The 17239-nt window shown below is 33.7% G+C and overlaps 1 protein-coding gene across 19 annotated transcripts in view; it reads left to right on the top strand.

Moving 5' to 3' along the window:
- The window catches only part of NPAS3 (neuronal PAS domain protein 3), a 741221-nt gene that overhangs the window by 110083 nt on the left and 613899 nt on the right, over nucleotides 1-17239 (top strand). For 5 of the 19 annotated variants that reach the window (XM_034417996.3, XM_034417993.3, XM_034417994.3 and 2 more), the window contains exon 2: nucleotides 3157-3246. The exons of the other annotated variants lie outside the window; for them this stretch is intronic. In XM_034417996.3, coding sequence (XP_034273887.1) covers nucleotides 3157-3246 — 90 coding nt within the window. The remainder of the gene's footprint in view (nucleotides 1-3156; nucleotides 3247-17239) is intronic. 19 annotated transcript variants of the gene reach the window in all.

Below are 17239 nucleotides of genomic sequence, written 5' to 3'. Positions count from 1 at the left end.
TCTTAAAATCAAGACCTCTAGCATGACATAATCACTTTGCCCTGCTTCTGCTTCCTTGAATAAGTTAAATGTAGTTGACTGACTACTCTCTGAGGAAGAAAATTGCCAGCAAAGTAAGTTAGGAATTTCTTGAAAGGACCATGATTGACAGACCTTGTCTCCCAACAAACTCTAATGTTGTTTGGTCTGCAGAAGAATCTATTTCTATTCATAGATTACTTGTGAGCAATAACAGACTGGTAAAAGCTATTGCTAAATATAGTGCTCATAATACAGAGATTGAGATTTGCGATAGTAGCAAATATCTGTAGCTTAGGTGTAGGATGAGAGAGGAGGTACATTCCCAAGCTTCTCCAAACTCAGAGAACATACCTCCACCCTCAGATTGAGGTTTGCCCTTAAACCAGAGAAACCATTTTGAGGGTTAGAATGCTTATACATAGTAGTGTGGTAAAAGGAAACACCAACTTTCTTTACCTTTGAGATGCTACAGTTATTTGTATTACTTGTATTTTCCCCCCAGTTTAATATCTTACTTATCACAAAAAGCCAGAGTTTAGTTAGTTAAGGTTTCAGTTGAACGTGGAATATGACTTCCTAAGCTTGTCATGCATCAAACTGTTATGGCTGGCAATTGTTTAAAAAAATTCATTTTGTTATGAACTAGCCTGTTTTCAACTGGGCTGTTCAGAGATGGATTGCTTTCTGGAGTTTTTGACAGGTGTAATTGTTAAGGCGTCATCTGTTCTTGTTTGCACAAAATACATTTTAGCCAACTGTAGGACTTGCCCGCTAATCTTTCTCACATCATTCCATTCTTTGCTTGCCACTAGACAAATCCCCTGTTATTTGACCAGATGGTGGAAAATCCATTCTCATGATAAGTTGCTTCTAGTTTGCATTTAGATTACCTGCAAAAATGGAACAATTTACTACTCTGCCTCTAACCATCTCTTCCCTCCTTTTTTCCTTTAGTTTGACTTCTTGTAACTAATTATTTAAATTCTGCCCTGTCAGTTAAAATTAGTCATAGCCGTACATGTTTCACATGTATGTAAATGTACTGAAAGTTCCTCCTCAAGTTACATGATACATCCATTTAGAATTGAAGTAACATGTCAAGGTGGGAGGAGAAAATGATGTGCAAAATCAACTATATATAAAAGGATGCTTTTAAACTTAGTGAAAATGTGTAATCTCTTTTAAAACACCACCCACCATCTTTCCTTTCCTTTCCTTTCCTTTCCTTTCCTTTCCTTTCCTTTCCTTTCCTTTCCTTTCCTTTCCTTTCCTTTCCTTTCCTTTCCCTTCCCCAAGGATATAAACATTAAATTTCTGAAGATTGTTAATTACAGTAAAAAAAAATCCTAACTTGTATCTGTTCTGCTTGCTAATACATAGTGAATAAAAATATTAATTTTTTCCTCAATGGAGGTAATTTGCCAAAAAGATTGTCATCTGAGAATGAGATTTTTATTTGGAAATACTTACCAAGAGAATCAAAAAGTGATTTCACTTAATCAGTTTAGATTGATTAGACTCAAATGGTAGTTCTTCACTCTGTTCTTCACTTCAGAAAAATATACAGAAGAAATTAATTTAAATGCATAAATGAAAAGGACTATAGGTCTTCTAGAAAAAAATAGCTAATGCAGCTTGATCTATGGAACTCATACAATCAGACTTTATTTTTGGTAAATGAGTTATCAAAATTAATTCAGGATAAGCTGTCTGGAAGACTGCAACGAGCTTTATGAAAAGACCCACATTTTTTTTTATTACTTCTAACTAGCAATCCTTCTGTTTTTCACCAGGTGATTTGCATGATAGTCAGTGAAATATATACGGTACCAAATCTTCAGATTCTGGTATTCACTTGTTTAATGTAATTGCTATGCAAGAATTAGGAATTTTATGTATTAATGTCAATTAAATTAGTGGTTTGCTTTATGAAAGCTATTGATGTTGAATTTTACTGATATTCTTTGTGTGTGAGTTTGAGATATAGCTACAGACACTGACGGTTTTTCTAACCAAATGACACTATTATTTAAAAACTTTGAGAAGTTCATGATGGAAACCATATATTCCAGAAACTGTAATATAGTTGATAGGATCAAAAAATTTGGTTTACATGGAATGGGAGTACCCTCATGGTGAGAAGGGCAGCAAACAAATTTAATAAAATTAAATAAATAAATGGATCAGTTTCTGTTTAAATTCTATTTTAATTGAAATCCCAGTGTGATTACATGTAGTACATGAGGGTGAATTTGATTTCATCATTTTGATTTTATTCAAAGAATGTTAATGTTAATTTTGTTCTAAAATTTGAAATTTTGTAAAGCTTCAGTAAGGAGAATATATAAAAAGAAACATTAAGAAATAGTTATGCTGAGTTGCCTAAGTACTTTTTTAATATTGAGAAGGAAGGTCTAAATAGGGATTATACTTTAATGGAGATTTAAAGTAACCGATGAAAAAATATTCAAACTGAAACACTTTTATTTCCTTTGAACTATTATTCCTAATTTTGTATACTGATACAATGCCATGAATATAAAATCGGTCAAACAGGTTAAAAACTAAAATGAATCTTATATGAATTTTTAAGAACCATCATTAAAAACAAAAGCAACCTTGAATTTAATTGTTAATTATAGACTATAAAATTGTGTAGCATGCTTAATTTCTGTGACAATTAGATTGCTTGCCAGAGTTTTGTCATCATAGGAAACAGGAATAGACTATTAAGTAGATAGATTTTCAAATTCTATATTAGTTTTGAACATCTTAAGCCCCCAAGTAAATCTGATTTCTTTGTTTTTGTGTGTATACCCACACACATAACACACACATACAGTATGTATGTATATACAAATGTACATTAAAAATTGAAGGTTTATATATGTCCCTTTTTATCCATTTTGAGGACAAGAATATATATTGTAATAAATAATTTATTTTAGATACTTTCAATTGTATTCCAGTAATGGAATCTAATTTGTATTTATTTATCTATAGTGTAGTTAATATAGCAAGATGAGATAGATTTAATATATAATAAAAGTACATCAAAAAGTACTAAATGTCCTGCATTACAGTTGACTGTAGAGAATCTCTAGTCATGTATATCTGTTTTTGATGCCTCTACAGAATAACTGTCCAGCAACCTCTACCCAACCAGTCAGAATGTAGGAAAATCTACAGATATGACGGAATCTACTGTGAATCTACCTACCAGAAGTATGTTGAAATCTGTGTGAGTCTTTCTTCTGGCTCGTGCATTAGTGCTGTCCCACTCTGAATAGCAAGTTGAACATGTATTGAAACATACACTTCTCCTTGAATGAAATATCTTTGAAATTGGGAACAGATATACAGTATTTTGTTTTCATACTTGGGAATTGTGCTCTTGAAGTTAAAAGGGAAATAAATAAACCTCTAGGACTTTATTAAATCTCTTAGGTATGCTTCTGTATATTGCAGTAAACAAGTACTTAAAGCCAGAAAAACCTAGGCAAAATATATTGCACAGGTGCTTCACATCTTAGGGATTTGAAAGGTGTGTTATGTATAAATTAGCTGTCACTTTTTTCAGTCGTGTAATGGAATGATGAGTTGTAATTTGCATAATCCTTTAAGAAGGCAAATTATACTGTCATGTAGCAGACTTAACATGCTAGCTAGGATTTCATAGCTTTGAAGCTAATTAGTATGTACCTTACAGGACAGTTAAATTGAGGTTGAGTCCTTCTGCTTTTCAGTTGTTTGCCTTGTCCTTTGCTTAATAATATCTGAATCAGTTGGTGGGTAGAGAATCTTACAAGTATATTGCAGGTATCCAGTACTGTATATTGGTCTGAGCAAGAAAATGTAATGCAGCATTGGGGTTAATATTTTTTTTAATTAAAAAGTGGGATGTTTTATTGTAATTATTATTTTCTTTCATGAATAAATTAAGCAGTAACCATGATCCTGCCATTAATGTTTGTATTCAGAAATAAGTTTATGTATGTGAATCAGTTGTACCAGATGCTCAACAGGTTGATGCATGCAGAAAATGTGATCATATTTTGTGATGAGCAAATGCATGGATAACTGCAGAACACTGTTAACGGTTGCTATGATCATTTCTCTGAATTTGATTGCTATCAAAATAAAACATAAAAATATGTTCAGTTCTGGTAAGAATAGATATATGTTATATAGTTTAATGCTACAATAAGCATTTGTTATCGTTATTGTTTAATTACCGGGCTATCTGTGTTTAATCTTACTGATTTGATTATTACTACTTACCTATTTTTTTCCTGTTATCTCTTGTCCTTTGCACAATATTAGTTTGTTTCTCCCTTTTGATGTTGTCCATTTAGGCATTCTCAAATGCCTAAATTATAAATCATAATAGTTGAAAACTTCAACATTTTAGTTAGATACCAAGATGAATCAGTTATAGTAAAACAAGGTATAGAATTACAATCAATTATGAATGGAAATGATGCATGTTGATCAAGAGAAATTATAAAATTAAACAAAGAAAAGAATCTTAAATCATCAAAACACATTATGCTAATATTCGTACAAGTCTATAAATATTGGAAAATGATAATAAAAAAGAAAGGGCTTTAATAAACATTTTAATTGAATTTTAGTATACATTTATACTTACCTAGCCCAGGCTACCAGATGGAAAGTTATTATGTTCTTATCCCTATTTTATTAGAGTTAAGTGGCTTTTAAAATGACTGTTTACTCATTGTCCCAACAAATCTTATATAAATTAAAACTCAAATTAAGGATAGAAAATTGTGGACTCAGAACAATTGAAGTTTTTAAGAATGTGCAGAAAGACAGAGCCCTTGGAAGAAGATTGAAGTCTTGATACTGGCTGAATTTAATTTGTTTTTTCAACTGTAAACAAGAAATAAACAAGAAATAAGGAAGTTTCTTCATTAAAGTGGATCCCACTTTAAGTTTAATGAAGAAGCCTTCTTATTCATTGTTATTTTTATGAATGCCAAAATAGTTTTATTTTGGTGTTTTCAGAACTTTATTGGTAACTTTATTGGTATACGTAGGACACTGAGAGTTTCTTGTATGTGGCTGACCACATAAGCAACAAAATGCTTGGCTGTTTCTTCTGATTTAATATCATGCTCTTTTTTTTTATTCTTTATCTTTTAACAAATTTAACAGTTTTTTTTCCCTGTGGCAGCTGTTTTTCTACCAACCAGAAGTAATCTTCTTAATGCTTCTGCACCAGTAGCTTCTTTTTTATCCTTTGCTCTGCATGGATGTAAAAAGGTAATTTCTTCCCAATGCAAATAACAGCTTCAGAGGATCAAAATTTAGGAAAACATTGCAATTGAAATAGAGTTTAAAATTTTTCATTTTGGCTAGCTGCACTTTTAGTAATTATAAACCTTTTGATATCTGATATTTGCATTTTTAAAGCTGCATGTTAAACAGCAAACATCACATCTAGTTTGTCCCATTGTAAAGCCCTTTAACCAGAACCCAGTAATAGTTAGATAACAGTAGCCCTAAAACTGAAGTTTCACAGATGTAAAACTTTTGTTTGCATTTTCAGTGTATTTTTTTAAAAAAATCATAATGTCTGACCTTTTTATGACTTACTTATTACCCAGCTGTATTAGCAGCATCCTAGTGTTAAATTGTTGTTAGAAAACATCACAAACAAACAGAGACAGACAAGTAGGCAGGCAGGCAGGCAGGCAGGCAGGCAGGCAGGTAGACTGACTGACTGACTAGATTTCATTTAGTCTCTGTGATGACTAGAAAGCATTTCTATTCACAACAGTCACTTTAAGGAAAGAGTACTTTTGGAAGTGAAATTTTATTTCATAGATGGAAAGACCTTTTACGAGCAAAAATTCTATATTTAATGATATATATTTAAACAAAACCTAATCTTAAATGATGATTATTCACATAGTGATTTATGCTGAATATTTTTTTTAAAAAATATTTTGGATCCAAACTGCTGTTGGAGTCTTACCCATTGGAATAGGTCATTCTTTGGGACGTAATAATCATGAAAATATGTATGATATCTCAATAGGTTCTTCAAGCGGAATAAGTCATCTGCAAAAAATTATATTCATGCACACATATTTTTATGCAGCTAAGAAGTTCAGTTAAATTTTATTAAAAGAATTTTGTTCAAATGATAGGACAAACATACATGCCTTTTAGAGCTGCTAATTTCTATATGGTTAGAATTGAAATATTCAACATAGTTCCTACAAGTTGGGAGGATCCTTGCTTTCAGCCAAGGTTCTGATTTTAGGTTATTGTTTTTTAAATATTATTTTGAAGCAAATATATCAGTCCTGAACATAATCCATATATTCCCAAAGGACATGTTTTTAAAAAGGTTGCTAGAGCCTACAGGTTTAACTTTTTTCAATGACACACAATTAAGACAAATATTTTATGAGAATAATTCTTAACAAAAAATCCAACTGCCAGTTAGTTCAGGCCCTAGAAAATTTGGGACTCCTGTTCTGTGGTATATAAAGGCATTTTTGGAAAACAAAACAATTTTAATTGTTTTTGCAACAAAGTGTTAATGAATTTCAAATAACTATTTTTAAAAATGAGATGTGTTTTATATGTGATTTAAATTATGTTTATAAATTATTTTAATTGTATTGCTATAAATGTCTTTATCTACTTTTCCGTTTTTCATTATTTGGTTTTGAGTGTACAAGTGATTAAAGAAGGCTAGGAATTAATGAGTTTATGCTTACTTACACTTTTAAAAAAGTATTCAGTTAAAAACCATAGTCAACAGTTTCTTAGTGTAAGACTCAGCATTTCAAGTAATGGAACTAGAGAGATTTACTATCTGATATTATTTATATTGCAAATATCAGAGCAAGTCTCTTGTCTACCATGAATGAAATATGGAGATAGTTAGTTCAGTCAAAGAAAAAAATGAAATAGTCTTATTGACCAGTATAGATTTAATAACAATGAATTCCATAGGGTTATATGCAGTTCATAAAATTATTTTAACTTTAAGTCTCATACAAGCTACTTATTTACTGCTTATTTCTTATAATTATTTATACTACACTCTTTGCTGCATATTAACTATTTCTGTTTAATGAAGAAAACACTGGATGCTATCCTCTGCAGCATTTTGCCTTCATCTTAAGGTTTTTATGAAACCTAAGGACTATCTTGAATAGTTTAGGATGCATATAGCAAATAATAAAGATAGAAATTAAAGACTTGAATGTACCAGAGGTGTATTTCTGTGATGTTAGTTGAGTCTTCTATATTTTAATTCAATTTATTTATTAGTTTTGTTTTATTAGCAGTATGATTAAAGACCAAAATAGTAATTCAGTATTTTTTTTTATTTTCAAGACTTTGAAACACCACTGAATGAAAATATATGAATGAATGAATGGATTTATATTTATACGTGGCTGGATAAACATAGGCAGTCCCTGGGTTAAGAACATCTATCTTACAGACAACTCATACTTACAAATGGGGAGCCTTTTACTAAAAATGGTGGACAGCATTCTCCTTCTTCAGACTGATGAACTGCTGAAACTGTGCAATGCTTTTAGTTACCACTGCAATAGGTTTTTAATATACTGCCGGTAGTTTTTGATGGTTTCTGAAACCATTCGGCGACTTTAGTAATTTGTCAGCTTGAGGGAGGACAATCCTATACACCATTTTTAATACAGGCAGCCCATTTGTATGTATGATTCCGACTTACATACAGATTTGAGTTAAAGACACAGTTAAGAATGGAACTCTTTATTAACCTAGGGATTGCATGTATGGAGAAAAGAGAAAGAGGGAAATCAGTATACATATTTGGATATTCAGATTTGATTTCAAAAAGTTGTTTGGATGAAAATGTAGAAGGAATGTCACATTATTTTCCCTTAAAATCTAACATTGCATGTGAATTTTGAGAAGTTTTCTAGTAATGATTTTCTCTCTCTCTGTATCTCATTATTTTAATATAATTTCGAAGGATAAAGTTCTGCTAACTTCATTTTTTTCTAGTTATATACTTTGTCTGATAAGATTAAATAGATCTAGAATCCACAAAAGATTGTTTTGGAACAGGATCAGTTCAAAGCATTTTTTACAGTATATATTGCTATACTATCTAGGAAATATCTCAGATATTAAGATTTCCTTTAGAGACAAAATTAAAGCATTTGAAATCTGAAAATGCCTTTGAGATATGACTCGATGCCAATGTTATAGCATCAAAGGTGTATGATTCATTTATTTTAATATTTACTTTTATTTCTCTGTAGCATGGGTATTTTATTTTTTATTGATGGATGTTGTAGACTATAAAAATGTCTTTAATTTCCATAAAGTAAACAAATTACAATTTTAAACAATTTAAATTTCATTCTTTTTTATTGGGAACTTTTATTCAAATAGTGGTGAAATGAGGATAGCAAAACAGCACTATTAAAGTATTGAAAATTGAGGTGTACTATAAATTTGGACATTCTAGTTATAGAATATTTATAGTCAAATATTTTGGGGATTGTTTTTCCTAACAGTTGCAAACATTTTCTACTTTGAGCCAAGTCAGTACCTTTGTTTGAATCAATTTTTGTCAATTCAGCATCCATCACAAATGCATTGCACTTACTGAGTTCTGAATATGATAGTTCTTTAGTACAACAAAATGCAGTGAGTTTGCTGAACAACTGCTCTCCCATTCTTACCAATGTAACTAGTGATAAGGGATGCTTCATCAGCATCTGGAGGCTTGTGAAATATCAAAAGCAATGTCTTGAATTTATAGTTGCAATGTAACTTATACAAATGCTTGACAATAGTGCTTTGAAAGGGACATTAAACGATTTTGAAAAGCAACATTTATTTATTTGTTTAGTTTTCTAGTCTTGTATTCCTAATGGACAGAATAGGAATCTCAAGAATATATACAGAAATAATATAAATATAACTAAAAGCATGAAAATCCATATAAAACATTACAAGGAAAACATCAGCATAAATCAACTTTATCTCCACATAGCAATCCATAGAAAGCATAATACAAAAATAAATAAGCAGCAATTTAGAATTCCAGCTCAGCATCATTATTCAAACTGGACAGGAGCAAAAAGGTCTTGAGGAAAAAGAAAATAAAAAGTTTAATATACATTTCACAGGAGAGGCTTCTACATTTGCAGGCCACTACTGAAATTGTGCCCATCAGTCTAATTGACTTAGAAACAGTTGATCTATATTCAAAAAACGGTCTCTACTTAAGGTAACCGTTAGGCTAACAGTTAGCAGGCATATTTTGAGTTTTTGAATTACAGAGTTAAGCTTCCTGTGGGACTTCTGTCTCTACGGCTTTTAAATAAACCATACTTGTCATTAAACTAAAGAAAGGGCTTTTTCTCTTTTTATTAATATACAATTCTTTTACCACTTAAAGTAGACAAAAAAAGATACCAAAATATTATGAAGTTAGTTTAGCATGGCAAAACATTTGAATTAATTTAAAAATAGTCCCGTATAGAGTTTGTTTATTATAGCACAGTCTAGATGTGATTATGTCATGAACTGGAGCAGAACTTGACAAACTGGGTTTCTTTTTGCTCCAGTTCTAGGATAACACTTAGGATGTTCATCCTAAAGGTGCTTTGCAAGAGGCAACTGGACTTTCTGGGGTTTTTTTTGAAAACGTTTCGCTTCTCATCCAAAAAGCTTCTTCAGTTCTCAGCCCTCAGACGTTTTCAAAGAAAAATCAGAAAGTCCAGTGCCTCTTGAAAAAGCACCTTTGGGACAACCATGACCTGGATGACTGAGAATCTCCATAGACATTTAGGCTGTTCATTTGGCTTTTCAAAAGTAGTGTAAGTGTGTGGTTTTTTTTCAAGGCTTAAAATTATCATATAAATGCAGATGAAAATAAAGATGATGTAAAAATGGGGAAGGAAATCCAAGGGGAAAGAAAGCTTGTAGGCATAGGGGGAAGAAAAAAAAGGATTGACTTCCAACTTTTTTCATCACAATGAAGTACAGAATAGGCTCAAGTTTTTACTTTACTAGCTTAATAAGTACAAGCGTTTTCAATAATAGACTATATGAACCAGCAAAAACCAATGTGAAGAGTTTGTGTTTTTCTATAGAAATAGTGTAACTGTATCTAACAACTGCTCATTCTTTCACATTTCCAGGTTTTTAACAGTCTCACTGACGTATAGTCATGTTTACTTCTCACCCTTTATCTTTAGTGTAACACCTACTATGTTATCCCTGAGGGTCTGATCCCGCTTAGCAAATTTAGCATAGCTAGCTGAATCACATCCTTCCTGAAGAAGGAAGAGTGTTGTGGGGCAGTGGAGGAATAATTCTAGACAGTTCCTGTTTGTTTTTCAAGAGTGAAATTGAAAAAAATTGGAAGAACAATTAAAAAATTTAGAAAACTATACCATTGTGACAATGAAATGCTTTTTTAAGACAAGATTTTGAATGAGAAGCGTTTATGAAAGACGCTTGTTAAATATACATGTACAACTTTCAAACTTTTTCCAGTGTCATAAAATGTTTCTCTTCCTTTCCAGCTGTAGCATTTTTGTTTTTGAAAGCCATTGTCCATACCACAATTTAGAAAAGAAAGATAATTTTACTGTTTTCGAATTTACTGGGAGTGCTTTAACTTTAAAATTCTTACCATCAATCTTAAAAAAAAAAACTTGGAAAACAATTTCTTTTCTTTGTTCAATAATTTATAGGTTTTCTGCTTTTTTTTTTTTTTAAAAAAAAACTACTCCTCTCTGATTTCTTTGTTTTGTTTGGAGTGATATGGAGAAAAAATGGACATGATTCTATCTCCCCTTTACTCTCCATCTGCTGAGAGAAATCATAACTTTCATGCTACACAATTGGAATCACTGGAGCTGGAGGTGCTTGAGACTTCTTCAAAGTCAAAGTGTGCCAAAACAAAACAAAAAAACACAAAATGCAACACAACACAACACAACAAAACAATTAAACAAGCCTCCTTTGGGAACTTAATTTAATGGGGTAATAATTACCTTGTTTACTACAAATTTAGTGGTTTCTATTTTATATATTTTTCCTATTTCTTATAGTGCAAAACCTAAAATATAGATTATTTTAAGTTTAATTTATCAGTATTTTATTTATTTATTTAGAAAATGTATATGGCTACCCAACTCATGGTGATCCTGGGCCAGCTTAAAAAAGTAACCCATATCCTAACTGTTCAAAATGTAAGGTAAAAGGCAGAAAGTTCTTCCAACTTCATTATTTAATATTCAATGACATCTCAATGGTTTTTCTGCCAGCCCTTTGATAAAGATGAGTGAAGGTCTTTTGGATTGTGTGGGTTTGTGTCTTTTATTGTTGTGTTGTTGTTCCTATCTGGTTCTTCTCTGCCATCTTTTATTCTTTATTTTTGTTCTTCATTGCATGTTTTTCAAATTTTTATTTGTGGGCTCAAGGTCGTTGGGATTCATGTGGCATACAAATTTAGTAAATAAATTATCTAATGCTATAATCTACCAGAAGCACTGTTAAAATAAAGCCTGACTTTTAAACTTTATTTTTTTCAAAAACTAAGTAATAATTGCTTAGTATTCTCGTAATATTTGTTCCTCTATTTTATTAACACATAAGCTGTTCTCATTCAGGGGGAATGTTAACTTTAACTATGGTTTCTTTAGCAAGGTCTGTGGACTTCCTATTGTAGCTTAGAGCTGTGGTGGCACAGTGATTAGAGTGCAGTATTTCAGGCAAATTCTGCTCACAGCCAGGAGTTCGATCCTGACTGGCTCATGGTTGACTCAGCCTTCCATCTTTCCGAGGTGGACCCAGATTGTTGGGTGCAAGATGCTGACTCTGTAAACTGCTTAGAGAGGGCGGTAAAGCACTGTGAAGCGGTATATACATCTAAGTGCTATTGTAAGGTGACCAGATTTTAACATTGGTAAAGAGGGACATTGTGGGCGTGGCTTATTTTGTGGGTGTGGCTAGCTGGTCATGTGACTGGGTGGGCGTGGCTAGCTGGTCATGTGACCGGGTGGCCATGGCTATGTCTATAGGGTAAGGTGAACAGATTTTAACATTGGTAAGAAGGACACCATTGTGGGCGTGGCTTATTGTGTGGGCGTGGCTTGGAGGCCATGTGACTGGGTGGGCGCGGCTACCTGGTCATGTGACCGGGTGGCCATGGCTATGTGTATAGGGACTACTCAGAGGGCTGAAAAGTCATTTCTGACAGGTCCTCACACTTTTGACTGGTCCTCACACTTATGACCATCCTCACATTTATGCCCGTGCAGCATTCTTAACAACCATGTCACTCATTTCACAACTGCTTCTCTTCAACAAGGTGACAAGATAGGGCAAAAATGTAAAATGTGAGGACAGTTGTAAGTTCGAGGACTGGTCAAAAGTGTGAGGACCAGTCAAAAATAACTTTTTCAGCCCTCTGAGTAGTCCATATGCACAAAAGGACTAACCAGAGGGCTGAAAAAAGTCATTTCTGACAGGTCCTCGCACTTTTGACTGGTCCTCACACTTATGACCATCCTCACATTTATGCCCGTGCAGCATTCTTAACAACCATGTCACTCATTTCACAACTGCTTCTCTTCAACATGGTGACAAGATAGGGCAAAAATGTAAAATGTGAGGACAGTCGTAAGTTCGAGGACTGGTCAAAAGTGTGAGGACCAGTCAAAAATAACTTTTTCAGCCCTCTGAGTAGTCCATATGCACAAAAGGACTAACCAGAGAGCTGAAAAAAGTCATTTCTGACAGGTCCTCGCACTTTTGACTGGTCCTCACACTTATGACCATCCTCACATTTATGCCCGTGCAGCATTCTTAACAACCATGTCACTCATTTCACAACTGCTTCTCTTCACCATGATGACAAGATAGGGCAAAAATGTAAAATGTGAGGACAGTCATAAGTTCGAGGACTGGTCAAAAGTGTGAGGACCAGTCAAAAATAACTTTTTCAGCCCTCTGAGTAGTCCATATGCATTAAAGGATTACAGCAATAGAGAGAGATGAAGGAATGGAAATTAGAGTAGGAGTGAGGGTAAGAGAGGGAGGAAGAGAGGAGGAGAAGGAGAAAGAAAGAGGAAGTAGGGAGGAGAAAAAGAGGGTGGGGGGAAGAGAAAGTAAGAAGGAAAGAAAGGAGAGAGGTGGTAGGTTTGAGGAGAAAGATTGCTGTACAATAAAAAAGATGAAAGGGAAGAAAGCCAACCCCAAGCAAATATAAAGATATTAAGATAAAGAATGAATTGTTAAACTTTAAAGAATAAAAGAGAACAAATATGAATAAATAGCAATAATTAGAAACACACATACAAACATACAATGTATTTTCTTTGAACAGAATATTTGGCTGGTTCACAAATTTAAACAGCGTTTAGTTATTTCAATTAAATTTACAATTTCTATATTTCCTTTTTGCCATATTTATTCCTCATCTATTTTTTAAAAAAACCAATATTACCCTTCATCCTCATCTCTAATCTTAATCAAATTCAATTTTTCCCTTCTATTCTATATTATACCCCTTCCCATTGTCATCTATTTTTATATCCATCCTCACATTGTTTAATTATGTAATTATGTAATACAGTTGTTTAATACAAATTCAACATTTTAATATAAATCAATTAGTTATAAAACTATCTTTTTTGTATATTAATGAATATGAACATGAATATTCCAATTATTTCCATGCAATCCAATTTCTTACAAATCAATTAATTATATTTACCAATAATAATAAACCAAATAATTTCTCCCATATATTCCTCCGAACCACAACTTAACCATTTCTGCTTTCAACACAATATACAATTAATAGTATCTCAATTATTACAATTCCCTAGTTAAATACAGCTTTTTTTCCTTTGTGTTTTAAAATCTTGAACTCTCCTCCTAAATTTCCCATTGTTTGCAGTTTTTCACCTACCTTTTTTGGGGAGGAAAAATAAAAATAAAAATAAATCTCTCTCTGCCTCATTTTGTCACGCTGCACCAAAGACCCTGGTTTCGGTTTCGTTTCTGAAGCTTAGCTAGGGGGAAAAAAAACTGCTTTACACTGATTGCCTGTAGGGCGGGCAAGAGTTTAAACAGTTTTTTTTTCTTCTAGCCATCAGCTGGGGCTCAAGAAAAATCGGGACTTTTTTGAAACGCCGCGGGACGCGGGACAAATTGCTCAAAAGCGGGACTGTCCCGCCAAAAGCGGGACGTCTGGTCACCTTATGCTATTGCTATTATTGATCTTCCTTATATGGCCAACAGCAGGGATATGCAACTTCTATCAGGTTCAGTGTAGGTGCAAAATATGGATATATTGTTACAAGAAATAAAATATTCAAAGAAATAGATTACAGGAATTTGAACCCGAGGAAAAATGAGGACATGCAGAATGGGTCAAAAGCAAGGATTATCCAGAAACAATGTTGAGTAATAGCTATCAGAGGTAAGAATTGCAATGCAGGAGCTAACAGTTGTAAACCACCAGGTGTGATGGTTGGTGTAAAAATTTGATGAATAGGGAAACTACATAAAGATCAGACAAGATTGGGAATGGCAGCTGTTAATGATAAGAGCTTTCAAAGAGCAGGCCACGAAACAGTCAAAGAGATGCTGAGGTGACACAGAAGGAATGTGTGACTGATCGAAAATGAAAGGAAAAGTTGTACTGACTGACTATGAACAGGAGTCTGTTAAAAAAACCCCAATTTGTAGTTACAATTTATGGAGTGCTCCTGTCTTCCCTTATGTTATCTGATTAGTTTTGTTGCAAAAGGAAATACAACTGAACACAAGTGTGTGATTGTAATTAATAAAGCTGTTGTAGGTAAGAAAGACTTTCTGTGCACTCCCTTGAGCCTTTAATTATTGCATAAGATCCTGAACTGTTGTATGTCTATTATAAACATGTGAGTGTATCCACTCATGCATTCTCACTTCCCCTCCCACTGAACCAAGGCTACATGCTATTTTTACCATATAGTTGGGAGAACACCCATGATTATCACTTCAATTTTTCCGTTTTGTGCGCATGCGCAAACACACAGACTTCCTACTTACAGAAAATAAAACTAAACTTTTACCAGCCCCTTTACTGGTATACATCTATTCCAGAAAAGAAAGTAAGTAAAAGTTATTCTAATCAGGTGATGGAATGGAGGCAGATGAAGTGGTGTGACCCAGAAAGAAAATCACTTTCCTTCTGTCCTCTATCCTGCAAAGCTATTTCTTTTGATAACATTAACGCCATTCATACCAGAGGTAGGTTTCAGCAGGTTCTGACCAGTTCTGGAGAACCGGTAGTAGAAATTTTGAGAAGTTTGGAGAACCAGTAAATACCACCTCTGACTGGCCCCGCCCCCATCTATTCTCTGCCTCCCGAGTCCCAGTTGATTGGGAGGAAATGGGGATTTTGCTGTAACCTTCCCCTGGAGTGGGGAGGGAATGGAGATTTTATAGTATCCTTTCCCTGCCATGCCCACCAAGCCACATCCACATAACCGGTAGTAAAAATTTTTGAAACCCACCCCATTCATACAAACTGTCAAGGATTCTTGGAGGCAGCTTTTTCATTGCTCTCAGGAATGTATTTATTTTCCCTTTAATAGCTCACCTTTCCACTCAGTAAAATACATATGGCAATTAATGAATATGAAAATACAAACTAGAGAACAAAAAGTGTTTTTAAAACAATCAGGAAATAAGGAAACTACTTCAGCCCTTGGATAAAATTTTGTAAATGCATTTCTTACAGAGGAGAACTCATTTCCATTATCTCCTCCATACCAGCCTTCTCCTTCCCCAACAATCCCTGAGATGGCGACATAGGGGGAGCCTGGTGTGTGGCTTCAATGTAATGAATCCCTGCCTAAAACCACATAGACCCAGGAGAAACGGGAAGGGTCGGAAGCTTCATCTGTGAGTCAGATAGACAATAACTTCTGTTATGACAGTTTTCAACAATCCAAGTCTTCGCCTTCCTATATAAGTAATCCTCAATTTACAACAGTACATTTAGTGAAAGTTCAAAGTTATAATGGCACTGAAAAATGTGATTTATGTCTGTTTTTCAGAGTTACGACCTTGCAGCATCCCCATGATCATGTGATCAAAATTCAGCAACTAATTCATATTTATGACCATTACTGTGTCCCAAGGTCACCTTTTGTGACCTTCTGGTAAGCAAAGTCGATGCGAAAGCCAGATTCACTTAACAACAGGGTTACTAACTTATCAATTGCAGTGATTCACTTAACAACTGTAGCAAGAAAGGTCATAAAATGGGGCAAACTTCACTTAATGTCTCAACAACATAATTTTTGGGCTCAATAGTGGTCATAAGTTGAGGACTATCTGTACATGATCCTTGACAAAATCTCTGTATTTCACAAATGTTTCTAGCCCTTTCCTTTAAGACTGATGATATACTTACCCATAAGGGATTGTAGTTCTCATGACCAGAAGCTCAGCTAGTCAGCTGTGATCAACTCTAATGCCCCTGAGAAACATGTGTAAGGCTGCCAGAGTCTTACACATTCTTTTTTAATTACCATAAAATTAATTGTTATGCTTAATTCAAAACTTCCCTTGACCTGACAATGGCTCCCAGCAAGGAATGGGAGGGGTGGATCGGCTTAAAATAGGAGTCTATTTATCAGAGACTATTCTGATACATCCCATTTCAGAATGACCTGAGTCCTCTGGAGGAAAAAAAGAACCTTCACGATATGTCCAATATACCATTCTATGGATGGCAATTTTTAGTGCCCAAAGCTTGCCTCTTTTAGTTTTGTGCTAACTTCACCAAAGGAGTACTATGCATGTTTGCTGCTTTTGGTTACTTATAAAGAAATAACGGAAGGATAAAAATCAAATATCATATAGATCCTCCATTTTTATTGGTATTGTTCTTTGTTTTCAGGGAGGATATCATGTTTTAAAAAATGATGCATTGTGGATTATTTTTGATATGGTAATTATATAGCATGTTGTCCATTGAAAAATGATAAAATGAATTTTGATGCATACTTGTCTGGAAACTTAGTCATGTATACAGGCCAAGGATCTGCATCTGTAACAAATATTTTGGAATCTGCAAAAAGAAAATAGCAGCAGATAAACAGCCACCCAACAATGGGAGCTGGGCTCTTCTCAGATTCAGTCATGGCTTTGT

The sequence above is a fragment of the Pantherophis guttatus genome, chromosome 1, assembly GCF_059756535.1.
Source record: "Pantherophis guttatus breed Tessera chromosome 1, ASM5975653v1, whole genome shotgun sequence".
Classification (NCBI taxonomy): Eukaryota; Metazoa; Chordata; class Lepidosauria; order Squamata; family Colubridae; genus Pantherophis; species Pantherophis guttatus.
This window is presented reverse-complemented; position numbering and strand designations above follow the sequence as displayed.